Source organism: Polypterus senegalus, chromosome 1, assembly GCF_016835505.1.
Source record: "Polypterus senegalus isolate Bchr_013 chromosome 1, ASM1683550v1, whole genome shotgun sequence".
NCBI lineage: Eukaryota > Metazoa > Chordata > Cladistia > Polypteriformes > Polypteridae > Polypterus > Polypterus senegalus.
Genome location: NC_053154.1, coordinates 330781592 through 330801150, shown reverse-complemented (window position 1 = coordinate 330801150; position 19559 = coordinate 330781592). Strand labels below are relative to the sequence as shown.

The 19559-nt window shown below is 43.7% G+C and overlaps 1 protein-coding gene across 1 annotated transcript in view; it reads left to right on the top strand.

Moving 5' to 3' along the window:
- The first annotated feature begins 540 nt into the window (after positions 1–540).
- Positions 541–19559, top strand: part of psmd13 (proteasome 26S subunit, non-ATPase 13) — a 35392-nt gene continuing 16373 nt past the window's right edge. The window contains exons 1-5 of the mRNA XM_039738104.1: positions 541–711; positions 9994–10072; positions 14406–14440; positions 16641–16696; positions 17485–17528. Coding sequence (XP_039594038.1) covers positions 611–711; positions 9994–10072; positions 14406–14440; positions 16641–16696; positions 17485–17528 — 315 coding nt within the window. The 5' untranslated portion in view covers positions 541–610. The remainder of the gene's footprint in view (positions 712–9993; positions 10073–14405; positions 14441–16640; positions 16697–17484; positions 17529–19559) is intronic.

Sequence of the window (19559 nt, the reverse complement as noted above, 5' to 3'; positions counted from 1 at the left end):
ACTTGATTTGTGTGCTAGAGTTTCTAAGTCAATCAGTCGGGAAATCAAACTTGATTTAGATAGCACCTTTCATACAAGACATACAACTCAAAGCGCTTTACTTGACGTCAGATAAAATCAAAAAAGATCAAACGCGCTTGGTTTTAAGCTATAATAAGAGATCATTAAAATGTGACGTCAGCCCCTGGTCAGCTGACGCTACGAGTGAGGTTTGTGTGCCAAGACAGACAGACAGACGCAAATGCCTACGGACCTACGGAGCACTTTCTGGAACACTTGAGAGTCGCGAGACCGGAGCCAATCCAAACCGGTAGTCCGCTCATAGCAGGACTCATCCTGGACGGGACAGCAGCCCACTCACGACGTCACACGAACAGAGGATCGCTTTAAGAGTGACAATAAAAGGCAAAGCCACAAAGTGGTCACTCAAACCGGCGCTCAGGTTTAAAGGCGCCGTGCTGTTTCTTTCTTTCTTTTCTTTTTTTTAGTGCGCTGTCTCTTCGCGTCTTTACGGTACCCATGTCGGCCGCTCTGCTCCCAGCATGCCCCGCGTGACGCCGTTTCATTCACACAGTTCGACGGCAGCGCCGCGTCAGGGCAGGCCGGCACGATGAAGGATGTTACGGGGTTCCTGAAACAGCAGCAGAGCAAGAGCAGCACTCCGGAGCTGGCAGCCGAATGGCACAAACTCGAGGAGCTTTACAACAAAAGGTGAGGAGCTCAGCGTGCGAGAAAACCTGACAAAAGGCGAGCCGTGCGCGGCAGCCTCGAGCTGAGTCACCGGCCGAACGGGCGCAGCAGGCCCGGCGCCTCCGAGTGCAACTCAGGCGGGCGGCTCGCTGTTTAGAAGTCGTCGCTTTGGCTGTGGGCCCTCCGTCTGGCCGGCCAGGTCCGTCTTGCTTCATTTCAAGTACGCGAAGCGTTGAAAACAAAGGTGGCGTCCTGAGGCGCTCGGGTACAACCTTCGTGAACGCCGAGTTGCCTTTTCGTAGGGCCGACCGCTTTTTAATACAACGGCATCCTTGACCTGCCCCACAACTTGGCCTTGCAGTCACGGCTGAGGGTCTCGAGGGCGATCACAAGTAGACCTTAAAGGGACTTGTGTGTTTTCCCCGCGGTGAACTGGCGTCCTGTCCAAAGTTGGCACCTGCTTCAAATGGTGGGCTCTTTTCCTGCGACCCCGAATGGGACTCATGTTATGTCAGACAGGCAGTTCACAGGACCCTCGATTTACTTTGTCCGTTATCTTTAACGCGGTTATTCTGAAACGTTTGATGGACGAGTCGGCAAGCTCGGCGTTAGCCCAACATACAGCCTGCCGTAGGCAGGTGTCGCCTTTGGCCAGGTGAGTTTATTCGGCCCCCGATCTCAAACACGTGAGCCCTGGGTTAATGGGAACTTGTAAACTGGCCCAGTGACAGTGCGAGTGGTGGTCTCGGCAGGTGGGAGCTTCACTTTAAACGCATTGGCTTTGAGGAGACCGATGGCATGGAGTGGCTGTTTAAAGAGAGCAGTGCACAGTAGCTCTTGAGTTAGGACATCATCATTTATTTTCATGTCGCTCAGAGTGCTTTACAAGATGTCACAGAAATAAATAGCATAGGAAGAAAAAGAATAACATGCAAAAAAACATAATGAACACTTCTCTATGGATAGTATATCCATAATATGGAAGTGGAGTCCTGGTGTAAAGGCTCTTGAAAGATGAGTCTGAGGTCAGATGGCTGGGAGGAGAGAAAGAAATTAAACTCCAGAAAAGAAAAAAAACACACCTTCTGCCAGGGTTCAAGGGCCAAAAGACCACCCGGCACACCCCACATAAGCGTCTTGAAGTCTTTTCCTTATTTATTTATTTTTTTGTAAGGCCTCGTCTTGGTGGATTCAAAGCAGTGGGGCGCAGGGGAAGTTGGAGAGTCTGCGGTCATTCAAACATCACAGTGATTTTAGTGCGTTTTCATTCCACGTATACAATTTCTTGTGTTGAAACCTGCCACTTTTTTCTCAGACCCCGACTTACTGCCCAGAGTGTTTTGGGGTCAACAGCACCTCTGGAGGGCTAAAGGCCCAACGGAGTAGCATTCCTTCTGTCACTCAAGGATTCGAACGCGGCAGCCTTCAAGTTGCCAGCCCAGATCCTTTAGCCAGAGAGCCACCACTCCGGCCCTCCGCACGTGGATTGTAATTGTGTCCTTGGTCAATCAGTTGAGGGTGTCGTACAAGAACGTCTGTGGCGTCCTGCTTATACAGTGAGGTCTTTCTCTTGGAACCGCATGGAAGCAAGGGGGGCACACTGCTGCTTTGGTCACATCTTCCAGGGGTTGTGGGGACAGTCCTCTTGCCTCTGGGTGAAGGTGACGTCATTTGGCAATTCAAGACAACAAAATGTCTAAATAGAATTTTTTTTTTTTTTTGCACAGGATGTGTTAGCGTCGCTCACTTCCTCCTGATTGTTGTGGTGAAAATTCTCATGCAAGCCACGTATTCCAATCCAAAGAGTTTATTGAGCAGTGAGATTGTCTCCAACAAATGGCAAGGGTGTACGGAATTGTTGTGTTATCACTGGTTGATTTGCACGTAAACACACAGGTCCACGTCACACGTGCAAAGCCTGTTGGCAACCACTGCCCGTCCCACACAGTGCCACCCAGCAAAGTGGCATACGCCCCGATTGGCAGCTGCCACGAGCGCTGCACACACCGTTTAAAAATCTCCGCTGCATTAACAGCAAAGGCAGGCAGGTGTCTGTTGGCTCTGCAGTCTTAAAGACGTATCGCCGATGTTCGTTTTTTTAGTGCACTGTTTTGGTAGCCCTGACTTTGTCTACACCAACATGTGTATCTTTCTATTTACAAACCGGACTCCAAAAAAGTTGGGACACTATACAAATCGTGAATAAAAACTGAATGCAATGATGTGGAGGTGCCAGCTTCTAATATTTTATTCAGAATAGAACATAAATCACGGAACAAAAGTTTAAACTGAGAAAATGTATCATTTTAAGGGAAAAATATGTTGATTCAGAATTTCATGGTGTCAACAAATCCCAAAAAGTTGGGACAAGGCCATTTTCCCCACTGTGTGGCATCTCCCCTTCTTCTTACAACACTCAACAGACGTCTGGGGACCGAGGAGACCAGTTTCTCAAGTTTAGAAATAGGAATGCTCTCCCATTCTTGTCTAATACAGGCCTCTAACTGTTCAATCGTCTTGGGCCTTCTTTGTCGCACCTTCCTCTTTATGATGCGCCAAATGTTCTCTATAGGTGAAAGATCTGGACTGCAGACTGGCCATTTCAGTACCCGGATCCTTCTCCTACGCAGCCATGATGTTGTGATTGATGCAGAATGTGGTCTGGCATTATCTTGTTGAAAAATGCAGAGATGACGTCTGGATGGGAGCATATGTTGTTCTAGAACCTGAATATATTTTTCTGCATTGATGGTGCCTTTCCAGACATGCAAGCTGCCCATGCCACACGCACTCATGCAACCCCATACCATCAGAGATGCAGGCTTCTGAACTGAGCGTTGATAACAACTTGGGTTGTCCTTGTCCTCTTTGGTCCGGATGACATGGCGTCCCAGACTTCGAATCGTGACTCGTCTGACCACAGAACAGTCTTCCATTTTGCCACACTCCATTTTAAATGATCCCTGGCCCAGTGACAACGCCTGAGCTTGTGGATCTTGCTTAGAAATGGCTTCTTCTTTGCACTGTAGAGTTTCAGCTGGCAACGGCGGATGGCACGGTGGATTGTGTTCACTGACAATGGTTTCTGGAAGTATTCCTGAGCCCATTCTGTGATTTCCTTTACAGTAGCATTCCTGTTTGTGGTGCAGTGTCGTTTAAGGGCCCGGAGATCACGGGCATCCAGTATGGTTTTACGGCCTTGACCCTTACGCACAGAGATTGTTCCAGATTCTCTGAATCTTCGGATGATGTTATGCACAGTTGATGATGATAGATGCAAAGTCTTTGCAATTTTTGCTGGGTAACACCTTTCTGATACTGCTCCACTATCTTTCTGCGCAACATTGTGGGAATTGGTGATCCTCTACCCATCTTGGCTTCTGAGAGACACTGCCACTCTGAGAAGCTCTTTTTATACCCAATCATGTTGCCAATTGACCTAATTAGTGTTTATTGGTCTTCCAGCTCTTCGTTATGCTCAAATTGACTTTTTCCAGCCTCTTATTGCTACTTGTCCCAACTTTTTTGGGATTTGTTGACACCGTGAAATTTTGAATCAACATATTTTTCCTTTAAAATGATACATTTACTCGGATTAAACGTTTGATCTGTCATCTACGTTCTATTACAAATAAAATATTGACATTTGCCATCTCCACATCATTGCATTCAGTTTTTATTCACAATTTGTTTAGCGTCCCAACTTTTTTGGAATCCAGTTTGTATTTATTTGATTAGCATTTGCTTTTGTCCAAAGCAGCTTATGAAAGAGGTCAACATGAATCAGTCCGAGGACAGTTTAGGAGTAAACGTGACTGGATAAGGTGACAAAACCGATCATCTTAAGTGAAGAGCTCAGAACAAAATGCAAGCGAGTTACAACTTGTGGGTTACGAAACCCAAGAGCTAACGTCAGTTAGACAGAAATTCACCAGATGAGAGTCTCCAGACGCTCCTTAAACACATCAGTGGAGTCTAAATTTCAACATGAAAGAAAGAGCGGACTGGCATTTGATGCCACGCAGAGACCCCATTCACCAGCAGACCCGAGGGAGCGAGAACAGGACCAGGCGTCTCCGTATGTAGAGGTGTAGGCAGATATTGAGGATTTGATCTGAAGGGAGCTGATGCAGAGGAGTCGCATGTGCCCGCCTCACTGTCCACACTGGCGCCCCCAGATCATTTTCTAAAAGTCTGCCACCTGCTTTGGCAGGTAAATCTTTCCTAGGGTGCATGCACAGCTGGTTTGTGAAGTAAATTGAAAGGCTGAAAGAATGAGGACCAACAAACTGAACAACTTTTTCCGGACAGCTGGTTCCAAAGGCATCAAATGGGTATAACGTTGGCAAAGCTGTGGAAAATGCAAATAGGAGTCCTAACTAAAAAAAAAAAAAAAAAGAAAAGCGGTAAAATACAGGGTGAGTCAGAATTGATTCATAAAACATACTTAATATGTGCGAGATGATTTACAGGAACGTCTCCACCGGTTGAAGACGTGGACCACATTGTGGCACAGACGTTGTGTATAATAGCAGTACCTTGAGTGTTCACGTCATTTGCCCTCGCCCTGTGTTGTGGTGTTTTTGAGGTGCTGGACTTTTAGCTGAGGCACAGAGGTTAGGAGGGACCATGAAGACCACCACTCGGAGGTTGGTGCCTGATGACGTGACAAGCGTACGTCGGAGTTTTTGGCTGTCTCCATTTTCCCCAAAACAAACACCGTTTTAGTAAGGATGGCAAGTCAAAGTACAGTAAATCTGAAAATGTGTTTTAGCTGATCCCTGGCCGTGTGGATTGGGTCTCAGTGTTGCTTTTCAAAACCGATTCCTGACTTGTCAGAATGCTTATTCCTTAAGCTTAACACCAAGAACTTCCCCATCCGTCGGCACCGGTGCCGATTTCTCAGATGGCCGTTATCAGCCACGCTTGTCTGGTCGCCTCTAAGCCGTTACGCTTACTTGGTTGCCTTCCTGTGACTGCTGCCATTTTCTGCTTGTTTTGATGCAATTCTTCCTTAAACTCGGTGAGCGTTTTTGTCTTTTTTTCCGGACACACAAGCCTAAACACAGCACACGGTTTCAGTAAAGTCGGAATGGTAAAGCTGAGCTGGCGACACCTTGGCAGTGTGAGTTACGTGTCAACCATGTCATGGCAGGACAAACGGCATAGTAGGTATGATCATTAGTGATGCTAGTTTGTTTGTTTCTACATTTCCGATTCATCGTGTCGTCTTTGGCTGTTTAAGCTAATTATTTTTATACTGCTCCTGTTCCAGAAATGTCGGGCCTGTATGGAAAATGGCAATAAAACCAACGAGGATAACTTGAATTTGACTTGTATTCAGACACTCGCAGTTTAAAGACAAAGCACTTCATGTTTTTACCTAATCAACTGCATTGGTTTTTTTCCCCCCCAAGGTCTGTTTATTCTGAAATTGATGCCTGCAACGTGTTTCAAAAAACTCAGCAGGGGTAGTTTATGGATTGATAGAGCGGTGACGTGAAAAAGGTGAGACAGATGAGTTTTAGTGTCTAAGGAGCCTCCAAAAAAGCCAAGTCCTTCAAGGACAAGGATGAGTTGAGGCTCACCAAGAGAGTCGGCGAATAATCCAGCACTTGGAGAAGAAGACTCCGAAACCGGCAACTGTGTGGGCATTGCACCCTCTAGAATTCATAATGGGCCTGGCTGAAAACCACTGAAGGCTTGTGATCTCTGATTCCTCAGACCAGCATGCATCAGTAATGGAGATCATGTCATGGGCTCAGGAGGACTTCAGTTGTTAGTCTTTTTACAAGCAAGTTAAAGCTTTACAATGTGTCGCCATCGACTTCTCTCGGCTCGGCCTCCTCTGACTTGGAAAGTAGCACAGTGGGGTGGCGATGTGTAGTCCGACAAGTAAAACGTTTTAAACCGCTTTTGGAAAAACGTCCATCTTGTTCTCTGGGCCAAAGAGGAAAATGGACAAGTGCAAGGTGTGGTCAGCCTCAAGTCCCAAAGCCAGCGTCCATCGTGTTGTGGTGTGTGTCGGTGCCTCTGGCATCTGTGATGGCCCCATTAATGCAGGAAGGTACGTACGCAGTCTGGAGCCCTGAAGAGGCCATCATCTCCAGGGACATTCCTTCATTTTCCAGCAGGACAACACTAAACCTCATTCTGCCTTCCCGCAGTCCGGAGCTGTGTGGCGCATTATAAAGTGCAACGCAGGGCAACCACGGCCACCCGGACAACTGCACGGCCGAAGACCTGCATAATGGATTAATGGGGGAAATGTGGCTTGCTAAACTTGACCACCCTGTGTCTTCAGTGGCCAAAGGATTACTAAGAGTTATTAACAGAAACGGCGATGGGATCCAGTGGGAAACACCCGACTCTCCCAGCTCTTTAAGGGGGTGTTCTGTCATCAGATTTGATACCAGTGGATATCGGAGGGTTCAAGCCCCCCAATCGCCAGTTATGGCCAGAATATTAATAAAATCTGGAAATGTGCAAACGAAAAAAATCAGAAAGTTCTATAAATATGTAAAAGGAAAATTATTATTTAACAGAGTAAAAAATGAGAATAAAATATTTACTCTCTTACCGATTGGAGTATTCCTGTTAAACTGAGGTCCGCTATGCTCCGAGTATTCTAAAAGACTAAATAAGTGAATGATCCGTTCGTTTTAACTGACATTCTTATAGATGTTTTTTTAAATAACTGGAAAAATCACTAAAGTGGTGGCGGCACGCACGGTGGTACAGTGGGTAGCGCTGCTGCCTCTCAGTTAGGCGACCCTTAAGGATTCGCTTCTCGGGTCCTCCCTCCCTGCGTGGAGTTGGCGTGTTCTCCCCGTGTCTGCTCCAAAGACATGCAGGTGAGGTGCATTGGTGGTCCTAAATTCTCCCGTGTGTGTGTGTGTGCCCTGCCTGGGGTTTGTTTCCTGCCTTGTGCCCCGTGTTGGCAGGGATTGGCTCCAGCAGACCCCCGTGACCCTGTAGTTCGGATATATAGCGGGTTGGATGATGGATGGATGTGCAGTGGGTCATCGTAACTTGATCTTCAATGAACTAAATCACCGAAATACAAACATTGGTGTTAGGAAGAGATCTTCTTATTTTTGTTTTTAATAGGTTGTTTCATGTGAAAGAAAGTTTACTCGATTAAAAAATAATGTCATTTATTAAATTAAATTATTAAAATAAATTGTTGAAATAATTATTGATATTACATACCACAACTTTCTTGATGTTTTTTAGTTTATAATTTAGGAATCTTAAAATCTAACAACATCACATTAAAGAGAATGATACCAAACATAAAGATATACGTGTATATATAGGTTTACAATTTAAAGCATGACAAAAATGTGACATAAAATCATTGCACAAGATCGTTGCACATTTTAGCCTTCAGATTTCATATATATATATATATATATATATATATATATATACAGGTCCTTCTCAAAAAATTAGCATATTGTGATAAATTTCATTATTTTCTGTAATGTACTGATAAACATTAGACTTTCATATATTTTAGATTCATTACACACAACTGAAGTAGTTCAAGCCTTTTATTGTTTTAATATTGATGATTTTGGCATACAGCTCATGAAAACCCAAAATTCCTATCTCAAAAAATGAGCATATCATGAAAAGGTTCTCTAAACGAGCTATTAACCTAATCATCTGAATCAACTAATTAACTCTAAACACCTGCAAAAGATTCCTGAGGCTTTTAAAACTCCCAGCCTGGTTCATTACTCAAAACCGCAATCATGGGTAAGACTGCCGACCTGACTGCTGGCCAGAAGGCCATCATTGACACCCTCAAGCAAGAGGGTAAGACACAGAAAGACATTTCTGAACGAATAGGCTGTTCCCAGAGTGTTGTATCAAGGCACCTCAGTGGGAAGTCTGTGGGAAGGAAAAAGTGTGGCAGAAAACGCTGCACAACGAGAAGAGGTGACCGGACCTTGAGGAAGATTGTGGAGAAGGACCGATTCCAGACCTTGGGGGACCTGCGGAAGCAGTGGACTGAGTCTGGAGTAGAAACATCCAGAGCCACCGTGTACAGGCGTGTGCAGGAAATGGGCTACAGGTGCCGATTCCCCAGGTCAAGCCACTTTTGAACCAGAAACCGCGGCAGAAGCGCCTGACCTGGGCTACAGAGAAGCAGCACTGGACTGTTGCTCAGTGGTCCAAAGTACTTTTTTCGGATGAAAGCACATTTTGCTTGTCATTCAGAAAACAAGATGCCAGAGTCTGGAGGAAGACTGGGGAGAGAGAAATGCCAAAATGCCTGCAGTCCAGTGTCAAGTACCCACAGTCAGTGATGGTCTGGGGTGCCATGTCAGCTGCTGGTGTTGGTCCACTGTGTTTTATCAAGGGCAGGGTCAATGCAGCTAGCTATCAGGAGATTTTGGAGCACTTCATGCTTCCATCTGCTGAAAAGCTTTATGGAGATGAAGATTTCATTTTTCAGCACGACCTGGCACCTGCTCACAGTGCCAAAACCACAGGTAAATGGTTTACTGACCATGGTATTACTGTGCTCAATTGGCCTGCCAACTCTCCTGACCTGAACCCCATAGAGAATCTGTGGGATATTGTGAAGAGAAAGTTGAGAGACACAAGACCCAACACTCTGGATGAGCTTAAGGCCGCTATCGAAGCATCCTGGGCCTCCATAACACCTCAGCAGTGCCACAGGCTGATTGCCTCCATGCCACGCCGCATTGAAGCAGTCATTTCTGCAAAAGGATTCCCGACCAAGTATTGAGTGCATAACTGAACATAATTATTTGAAGGTTGACTTTTTTTGTATTAAAAACACTTTTCTTTTATTGGTCGGATGAAATATGCTAATTTTTTGAGATAGGAATTTTGGGTTTTCGTGAGCTGTATGCCAAAATCATCAATATTAAAACAATAAAAGGCTTGAACTACTTCAGTTGTGTGTAATGAATCTAAAAATATATGAAAGTCTAATGTTTATCAGTACATTACAGAAAATAATGAACTTTATCACAATATGCTAATTTTTTGAGAAGGACCTGTATATGTGTATATATAGTACTTCTTATAAACAGTGAAATTCACAAGTTAAAAGTTGTCTTCAGTAAGCCACAAGTTGAACAGAATTCCCAAATCACTCCTTTTGGTTTTTATTGGCATTTTCCGTACTCTCCTGACTTTTTTGGCATTGCAGTTGTACGTCAAGTGCTCCTGCCATTCCCAGTATCGTCTCCCGTATTCACGTTGCACCCTTCCAGTTTACAGTTCAAATGTCAGACTAAGCTGCTGTTTCTTTCTTGACAGGCTGTGGCATCAGCTCACCCTCACCATCACAGAGTTTGTTGTGAACCCCTGCTTTGCTAAAGGAGATGGACTAATTAAGGTAAGCCCCGATCGTGTCATTAACTCCGTGTTTGGGTCGCTTTATTCTGATATATTATGGTTATCGTGTCCTGAGGGGAACAAACACAAAGTCATCATTGGGAAAACTTGGGCTTTGTGTTGATTAGCGCGTGAACGTAAGAATTTGACTGCACTCTGTAGATGTGAGCCTATGACACACGCGGCGCACATTTCAGTACACAGACGATCTTCGCTGCTCTGTGACTGCGGGGCAACAGCAGAGTCGGCCTTTGTGTTTGTGAGGCTGCACATCTCTCCAGCCAAGAGGAGGGTCAAGAAAGGGCCTAATAGTCAGCATGTGCTGTGGCCTGAAGTGTGCTGGTCAGCTAGACAAACTCAACGAAGCATTGGACGAGACTCTGTCTTCTGCAGTCGGCGCCGTTCAGTGCCATCTTTAAATTCGAGAACTTCTGAGGCGTCGGTTGCATTCGTGGGCAGTTGGTTTCAAATGTTAGGGGCCCTCTAGCATTGAGCTGCACCCCCTGTGGGAATTGGATCAGGGAGTGCGAGAGAATTTATGTAACTTCAGTTTTACATCAGAGTTGAATTTAAACCTGAGCAATGGAGGAAACTTGAAAAAGAATGCATTGTGAGATGGTGCCTTCTGGTCCATTTTGAGGTCTGGCACTCTGTTTAGCATCAAGAGAGGGCGGCAGATTAAAACGGAAATGAAAGCATTAGCCTTAAGAATCATAATACAGTAATATTGAGTGATTCCACTGGAGAAGTTGTATTTAAATCTGATAACTTTGTTGGTTGCTGGTGTGGCGTCCTCGGACAAGTCGATGATGAGCACGTTATTGTTTGCTTTGCATTGCTAGTTGAGTCATTCAAAGATGGTGAGAGCAGCAGGAATGTGTTCGTCTCGGGAGCGAGGAGTCACGTTACTGTCTGAAGGCCACGTCACGTTGACTTCTTAAAATAACTCGCAACGTGTTTTAGGCCAAAGGCGTGTCTGTGTCACATTTAAGGACTGGAGTCACTAAAATCTGTCACACGCCAGGGAATCGCAGGGCATGACTAATTCTGGGATTGTGTGAGTTTTCAGGCGGGCACCAAGGCATGTAGTGCTTGTGGGGGTCAGTGGATTACTGGGCGGCCTTCTTAACGATTTCAATGCCAGAACCCTGATATTGTTAACTGGCAGACGCCCGATGTAGCGTACGGTGGTGTAAGAATAGGAATGGAAAACGGTGAGAAAGGAATTCAGAAATCAAGAAGAAAAAATACTTCTTGAAAGACGCAGTTGTGAATAGGTGGTGTTTAGCTGGAGACGATTTGAGTCAAGAAATAACCCACTGCAGTTGCTGGATCCTGGAATAGGGATGACATTGTACAAAAACCAGTTGACAGAGAAGATACTGTCGTTCATTTTATAACAAAGGCTTAGGAAACAACCGTCACAGTATAACAAAAATAGCAAGGAGCGAAACCAATGCCAATGGTCGAGAGAGTACCTTCCTGTAGCAGGCTATGGAAAAGACTCCAAGGTGCACACATGGCTGAAGTGAAAGGTCACGCGATCAGGCCAGATATCGGGCGGTGACGTGACACCAACGGGGTCATGAGAGAGGAGCGGGGAACGCGGTAGTCCGAAGGAGGAATAGGAACCAAAAAAAGTGGCGTGGGGGTGTATGGCAGGCAGCGTGCGGAAGGGTTTGGAAGAGGAGGAATAGGAATCGAGAAATGCCGTGTTGGGGGAGGACCAGTTCTGAAGAGGAAGCAGGACGAACCAGAAGAGAAATCTACATAAGAGAGAGGATTTGTAATAAAGCCTGCAGAAACTGGTTCTACCAATGCAGTAACCGTAAAAGTCCATTAGAGAGCACTGCTGCGCAATGTGTATGGGTGCTGATTTGGAAATGATCTCAATCTGTGAAACTGCAGGGACTCTCCAGTAGAGGGCGATGCTACTTAATGTAGGAGGAAGCAGGACGGACCAGAAGAGAGAGACAATTAAGAGATTCTGTTTCACGTGTTGCATGTGCACATCACAAGGTGCTTTAAAAAACAATAAGATGTACAACCACTGTAAAGTCAAAGGTAATGGAATAATAAAAGAAAGCGTCGTGGACATTTGTCCTTCCTACATTTTCTTTTGGCAGTTTTAGTTGACTTTCTTTTTCCCCCCCACAATAGTCAGAGTTTAGTGTATTAAAGGACTGAAGTCCTGAAACTCAAATACATTCATGTCACTCGCCAGCAAGTAATGGTGGAGGTGACACCGTGCTCGGGTCACTCCAGGTGTACTTGGTGGGATCAGCGAGTGCCTCGGTGGGCCTGTTGGGACAGTAAGAGCTCTGAGTCCACACTGCCGCCTCTGAATTTGGCTTTGAATTCCTCCCCAGTATGACGACAAATGGAGGGGATTTTACTGGGCCTGAAAGGGTGTTTGTGTCAGTCTGGTGGTTTGTAACAAATGATCAGACTGTCGGACTGCCTCATTTATTCTTGTGCGCGTACTGCATTTATTCGCTCACTAATAACTGAAACACCAATACTGTTTAATTCAGCGCTAAACATTTGGTATCGTCGTCTCATGGATTGCTGAACATCAGGACAGTTTACAGACGCTTTTCAAATCCCGTTTGTGACGTATGCTGCTGTGCGACTGAATCAGTAGATGGAGGAGACTTTAGCAGGTACTTACAAGTCACGATGACTCGACACAAGTGTTTAGTTTAGTGCCATTTCCAGACTCGTATTCAAATGTGTACTAATCAACATGCAGCACTTGGCCACTCTCTGGCACCCTGAGCAGTGAGTTGAACTTTCATACCTGAAAAATCTCAAAGTACATCACTAAGAGACTGGGACAATCCGGGTGGGCTTCAGGGACCATACCTAGATGAGTAGGTGCAGATCCGTTACATTACAGTGTCCTTCACTCTCTGAATAAACTAGGGCATCTCGCTTGCCAAACCCAAGGGGGCTGCACTCTGCGCCAGCCACTTCTCGTCTCTGCCGCTCGTGTATGTGGATTTCACTTTCACCAGACATTTCTCATGGATATTCCTCTTCATTGGGAAGAAACACACATTTTCTGTGATGGCAACACAAATTAGATGATCTACAGGTCTCCGACTTAAAGTCTAAATCTGAACATTATATTCAATCTCTTTTCACTGTTCCTTTATTTCACTGAGTAACAATTTGTTTGTTTGTTTGCGCTAATGCGATCTTTACTATTATTTTTTTGAGACTTTGGAATTTTAGTACTTTCATTATCTCTAACCTGCTCTCTTGTGTACCGCGCCAGCGTTTTTGAATTCTTTAAGACGTTCTACTTTCTCACCTAGTCTTTTGTCTTTTATTTCCGGTCCTGGGCATTGGTTAAATCTCTTGGCACAAAGACTTGTCTTGCAGGGCGTGAAAATGTCTCTCTGAGAAAATCACGTCTCATCTCTCTTCCCAAGATTTTATTTATTTATTATAATAGATAGATAAATCAATAATCCAGGATAAAGCCAGTATGTCATTGGTGGATGTTAAAAACTGAAATAACTGATCCTGAGGTTAAAACTCTGGCAGAAATCCTTCCCTTAAAACCAGGAGCCACTGTGCTTCCTTCCAAAAGTGACTCTGGTCCCCACTACCAACCCAGACATTCAGGGTGGCGCTGGTCCTGGCCTTGCTTCCGTCCATCTTCCATCACTGATATTCAGTATCTGGAGCAGTAGGTTCTGGTGTTCTCTACAGGAGTGAGACCTTGTTCCCCTCAGGTGTTGGCCACACGCTTCTCTCTGGGTCTCGCCACCCTGACCGCTGACCTCCACTCTTCACCAGCATTCTGATTCAGCCTGATTAACTTTTGATTTGAATGTAACCTCTGATCTCTTAGCTTTCTTTCTAATGTCCTGTTTCCTACTCAAGCTCTTCTTTATACCACTAGGGATGCAGGTGTGCTGGTGCGGACCACCGACCCCAGAGCACTAATGTGGCAATCGACCAACCTGCACACGTCCGCCTGTGAGTGCACGAGCAGTCGATCACCTCATCCACACGCCGTCGCTGTCCCTCCGTGCTACCACACATACCTCCACCCCTCTGACGCCTTAAAGAATTAAATTATCTAAAAACTGCCCCGCCGAACCCAACAGCATCTCACCACAGAGACACATTGAGTTCGGCTGATGGGCAGTGTGACCTGTGAGTGAAATGTTGGGGGTCCTGACAAGGGGCCGCCATGCACAGCAGCTGAGCTCTTCGGTGGTGCCATTAAGTTCTGTGCTGACTGCGGTGTGTTGTGTGACTTTCTTTAATGTTAGCAGTGCTTCTCCTTTTATTAACCGTTGCTGTGTCTTCTTTTCCAGCTCTATGAGAATTTTCTTTGTGATTTTGAACACCGGTAAGTTGAACTTTTTTTTTTTTAATGTTACTTCTAATGTTAGTAAGGCGGCCTTGGTGTTGCCATTTGTTGTCTGTGTTTGTTTTTACATTATTTAATAAAGAGAAAATGTCATTTCTTTGTGACTTTGGACACATACTGTGCCTGAGGTGCGAAGGGTGGTGCGGTGGAGAGCAGGATAATTTTTTAAGGATTAGTAGTAATGTGAAATTCACGGGTGTTTTATAAGTAGAGACATTTTGCAAAATGTCCAAAATAACATTTTACCTCTTCAGAATAGTGAAAGCAACTGTTTAATCTCATCAGGAGCAAAAACATTTACAAATGAAACTGTGTATACATTGAATTTCCTTTCTTTTTATAAAAAATGGCAAAATGCAAACAATGTACAGATGTCATCAAAAGAAACGCTGCTTTATATAAATCCGTGGTTTTCCAGACTAAGGATGACATTTCTAAAGGCTGAACAATCAATCAATCAATCAACATTTATTTATAGAGCACATATTCATACAAAAAAATGTAGCTCAAAGTGCTTTACAAAATGAAGAATAGAAAAATAGAAGACACAATAAAAAATAAACATAAGTCAACATTAATTAACATAGAATAAGTGTAGTAATAATAATAATAATAATAATAAGAGTAAGGTCCGATGGCCAGGGTGGACAGAAAAAACAACAAAAAAAAAAACTCCAAAAGCTGGAGAAAAAAAATAAAATCTGTAGGGGTTCCAGACCACGAGACCACCTGACCAGTGCCCTCTAGGCAATCTACCTGACATGAGTCAAACAGTCCTCTTTGGATTTAGGGTTTTCATGGAAGGACCTGATGATGATGGTCACGTAGACTTCTGGCTTTCAGTCCATCAATGAAATGAAATGAACATTCAATATTGATTACAGTTACCACATTTGTTTTACTGAAAGTATTTATGTGAAAATGTTTCAGAAGAGGGGATATCAAAATAGATAAATGAGTTGCTGATTTTGTTGCCTGAGGATGTCGTATTAAATGACTGGAATATCACAAGGAATGACAAATTGCGTGACTTCTGGTACAATTTTCAAATAATGGAGCGCTCGCCATACTGTGACAGCCAATAGCGTGCTGTCTGACCGCGCCAGTGCTGTACAGGTGATTTCCGAATGATCCCGGCTGTTTGTATTCCTTGTTTTTTTTCCATTCTGTTGTGGTACATCAGGCAGATGAGCCCCCCCTCTATCCAGACCACCTGCTCTCCTTTCCCTCCCCTCATGTCTGCTGCTCTGTGTCTACGTTGTTCTTCTTGGTGGTCGCTCGCTGGACGTCGGCTCCTGAGCGCACAGACTCTGCCCCTACAGTTTAACTTGTCAGAGTGATTTAAACCCCAGTCTGATTGAGCTCCCGGGAATGGCAGATTCCACAACTTGTTCTTAACAATTGTGTAATGTGACAGGGCCTTAAACACTGTGTAGTTTTAGACAGCTTTGTGTCTGTTCTGACAAGTTTGTTGGGGTTCATATCATTTAGTGGTGTATTACTTTAATGGAGTATTACTTTAGTAATTATTTGTTCAGCCCTGAAATACTGAGTAATCCTAATAATTCATTCTTTACATTTATATAGCGCTTTTCTCACAACTCACAGGTGCTAGAAACGCCTTGGCCTTCAATGTAAGAGAGCGGTCTGTTTGAAGTGCCATCTTAACGTAATCGAGATTAACATCACTGCCTTCGTCAGACTCTCAGACTCTCCTTGGCTATCCGCTCCTCAGCAGGGTGTTGTCTTGATGAGATTCCTGTGCCAAGTCGTCCATTTGTCTTCTTCCTTCCAGTGCCTCTTTCGTTGCAGTATAATTTGCCCAGTTTTTCTTTTTTCTTGTGCTTAAGGCTGCGGCCATTGAGAGTGTCAGCCTGCACTCCTTCATTTCAAAGGGCATGACCTGTAGGTGGTGGGCAGGATTGTGGCTGTTTTGTCCAAATAGGCTTGTATGGAATTATTGGTATCGTGGACAATAGCTGACCAGCTTTATTGGTCAAGGTGGGCATCTTTGAGTTCATGGATCTTAACTTCATCTTCCAGGATAAACAAAAAACGGGATCATCCTTAGTTATCAATAGTGGAACAAAGTTCTTAACAGCCAGTGACGGTGTTAAAGAAGGGAGGTGACATTACTCAGAGTAAAGACTGGTTTGTCTTTCTGTGTCTTTGCTTACAGAATAAATCCGCTCTCACTGGTGGAGATCATTCTTCATGTGGCGAGACAGATGCCAGGTGAGTGGGCAGTGTGTGCCATTATGCTAATATTTTTTAATTTCCTCATGGGATGGATAACGTTTAATGAATTTAATTATTTAACATGGATGTGTACATTGAATTGATTTCAGTTACAGGTTACGCAGTTCTGCTGATAGGAACAAGCAAACAAAGCCAACCGTTTTCTTTCCAACTCCATTTCATTTAGTCTTCATGTAGCGACTTGACACGATGAATGTCACTTACACTGAGCAACAGTACAGTCCTTACTTTGTCACCATTTTCAATCCTTTTGTAGTTTCATTTGCACATCATCGTGATTGGCAGCAGTCGATCCCACTGCTTCTGCTTCCTTTCATCCTTAAGCACACGTCCCAGTCGTGCCATCTCAGGGAGTGCAGACACACTTTGAGTGGTCCGGGATGAAACCTGACTGACTGTAGTTGGCTGAGCCTGTCGATCAGCATTTCCATTTTATAGTCAGCCGTAGTGATTTTAGGAATTATAAATGGTGTGCCTACCATAATATCCGTGACTCTGCAAACGTGATTATGTTTTAAAGATTTGTTTAGAGATGGTGTTAGCTTTGCTGTGCTGTCATTCACTTCTATTAATTGGCCAGGCAGCATTGCCTCCATGAGTGGAGTAAAACTTGAGTTTTGTCCCAAAGCCTGGTAATATTTTATATGCCAAGATTTTTACTTACTTTTTTCCCCAAATCTGGTGAAAAAATTGTGCTTACCAGTTGTGTACGTTTTGGTGATGTAATCAAATGAATAACCAGATACCTTCTGCTTTTATTTTAGATCCCAATACTGCAATTGCTTTTCTTGAAAAGACCAGAGAGAAGGTTTGTACCCAGTTTGAATACAAGATTGGGATTGTAAAGCTGATGTGGAGTAGTCCGGCTCAAAGCGGACGTTGTCTCTTCACAAACATGGTATACGTGCATTTGCCATGTGAAGTTGTGTTCTAAAGTTAAGCATTTTGTGTAAATGCAAGTAAATCTCGACTGTTTTATAATGGAAGCTGTGTGGCATGGAGCAGAAAGTAAAAGTCTGAAATGTGGGTGGGGGTTGAATTGAATTTAGGTTTGTCAGGTTTGACTTGTCTGCATGGAAGGTTACTTCCTTTTAATAAATTCAATAAAAAAAAAAAGCTAAAATGTTACCAAACCCTTCTATTTTGAGGCAACAAAAGTTTTGACAGAAAACATGCCATCCATGTTTTGTTTATCACATTTGTAATAATGGAAGGGATCTGAATGTAATCATTTTAGAGCACATTCCTGGTGCTGTTTTGTTTTCTTGAGGTAAGAATGCATTTTCTATTTGCTGATAAATCAATACAATGCCAAGTTTATTGTGATTTGGTCTTTTGAGACGAAACCACACACCTGGGGTCAGAGGTTATTTCAGAGGAAGACAAGTGCTGAGGGAGCACACATAGATAATCGTCTTTTCACAAAGTTAACAGTTTGGGCACAGAGACGTTGCTTCTGAGCTTTTGTTGACATTTTGTAGTCTTAGATTAAGGTGGTACGTTATAACATGAGAGAGCTTTCACCTTCATTTTGCCATGAAGCCTGTTGCTATGTTAACATACCGTACAGTTGTAATTGTTAGGGTTAAAAGGAGCGATTAGAAATAGTTTGCTCTCTTTTCTCTCCCCCTGCTTGCCCCTTCCCATGTGAGGCTGGACCACACTTCACAAAGTCCCAGTCCTCTGACCTACTGAGAGACCGAGCACGTCCAGAACAAAACAAGCCTCCCCGCAGCGGTGTAGAAGGATTGGAGTAGAGAGATCTATTGACAATGCAGACCAAAATGTTAAACAGCCCTGAAAGAGTAAACCCAGGGAATGGTGCTAAAGCAGTAGTGCTGGAAAAGCAGAATACGTGCGATAGAAAGTCTTAGTACAATAAACCAAGGGTGTGAGGTTATTTATGTATTTATTTCTTTGCTCGCCAACCCAGCCACTTTGTGTCTCTACTGCTCGCATATGTGGATTTTGCTATCACCAAACAACAACTCTTTTATTTCTCCTGGATACACCTCTTTATTGGGAAGAAACACTAGATAGATAGATACTTTATTAATCCCAAGGGGAAATTCACATAATCCAGCAGCAGTATACTACTTTTCCCTGATGGTAACACGAATTAGATGATCTACAAGACTCCGACTTAAAGTTTAGATCCGAACAATATATTTGATCTCTTTTTGCTGTTCTGTTATTTCACCAAGTAATAATTTCTGTTTGTTTGCGCTAATGCGATCTTTACTATCCTTTTATTAAGACTTTCGAATTTTTGTACTTTCATTATCTCTAACCTGCTCTACATGTGTATCACGCCAACGTTTTTGAATTCTTTACGACAATCTACTTTGTCATGTACTCCTTGTCTTTTATTTCTGGCCCCGGGTTTGGTTAAGTCTCTTCCCAGGATTTTTTATATATTGTTTAGATCTTCTTTCCTTGCCAGGACACAGTGTGACTCATGATTGTATTTCAAAAAGTGTCTGGATCAGTTTTCTTTTTCTGCTTCCTCTTGAGAAGTAAAAATGTAGAACTTTCCTTGAATGTCCACATTCAGTTTAGCAGGATACATGAGGGCAGTGTCTTTCTGCTTTCTCGAAGAGATGCCGTAAAATGTGGCACGTTTAGCAGCTGGGGAAAAAAACAAATGTGGCTATTTTCAAATATAATCTTGTTTCTGTCTAAAAAGTGACATAACATTTAATAATAAAGTTTATCTATCTATCTATCTATCTATCTATCTATCTATCTATCTATCTATCTATCTATCTATCTATCTATCTATCTATCTATCTATCTATCTATCTATCTATCTATCTATCTATCTATCTATCTATCTATC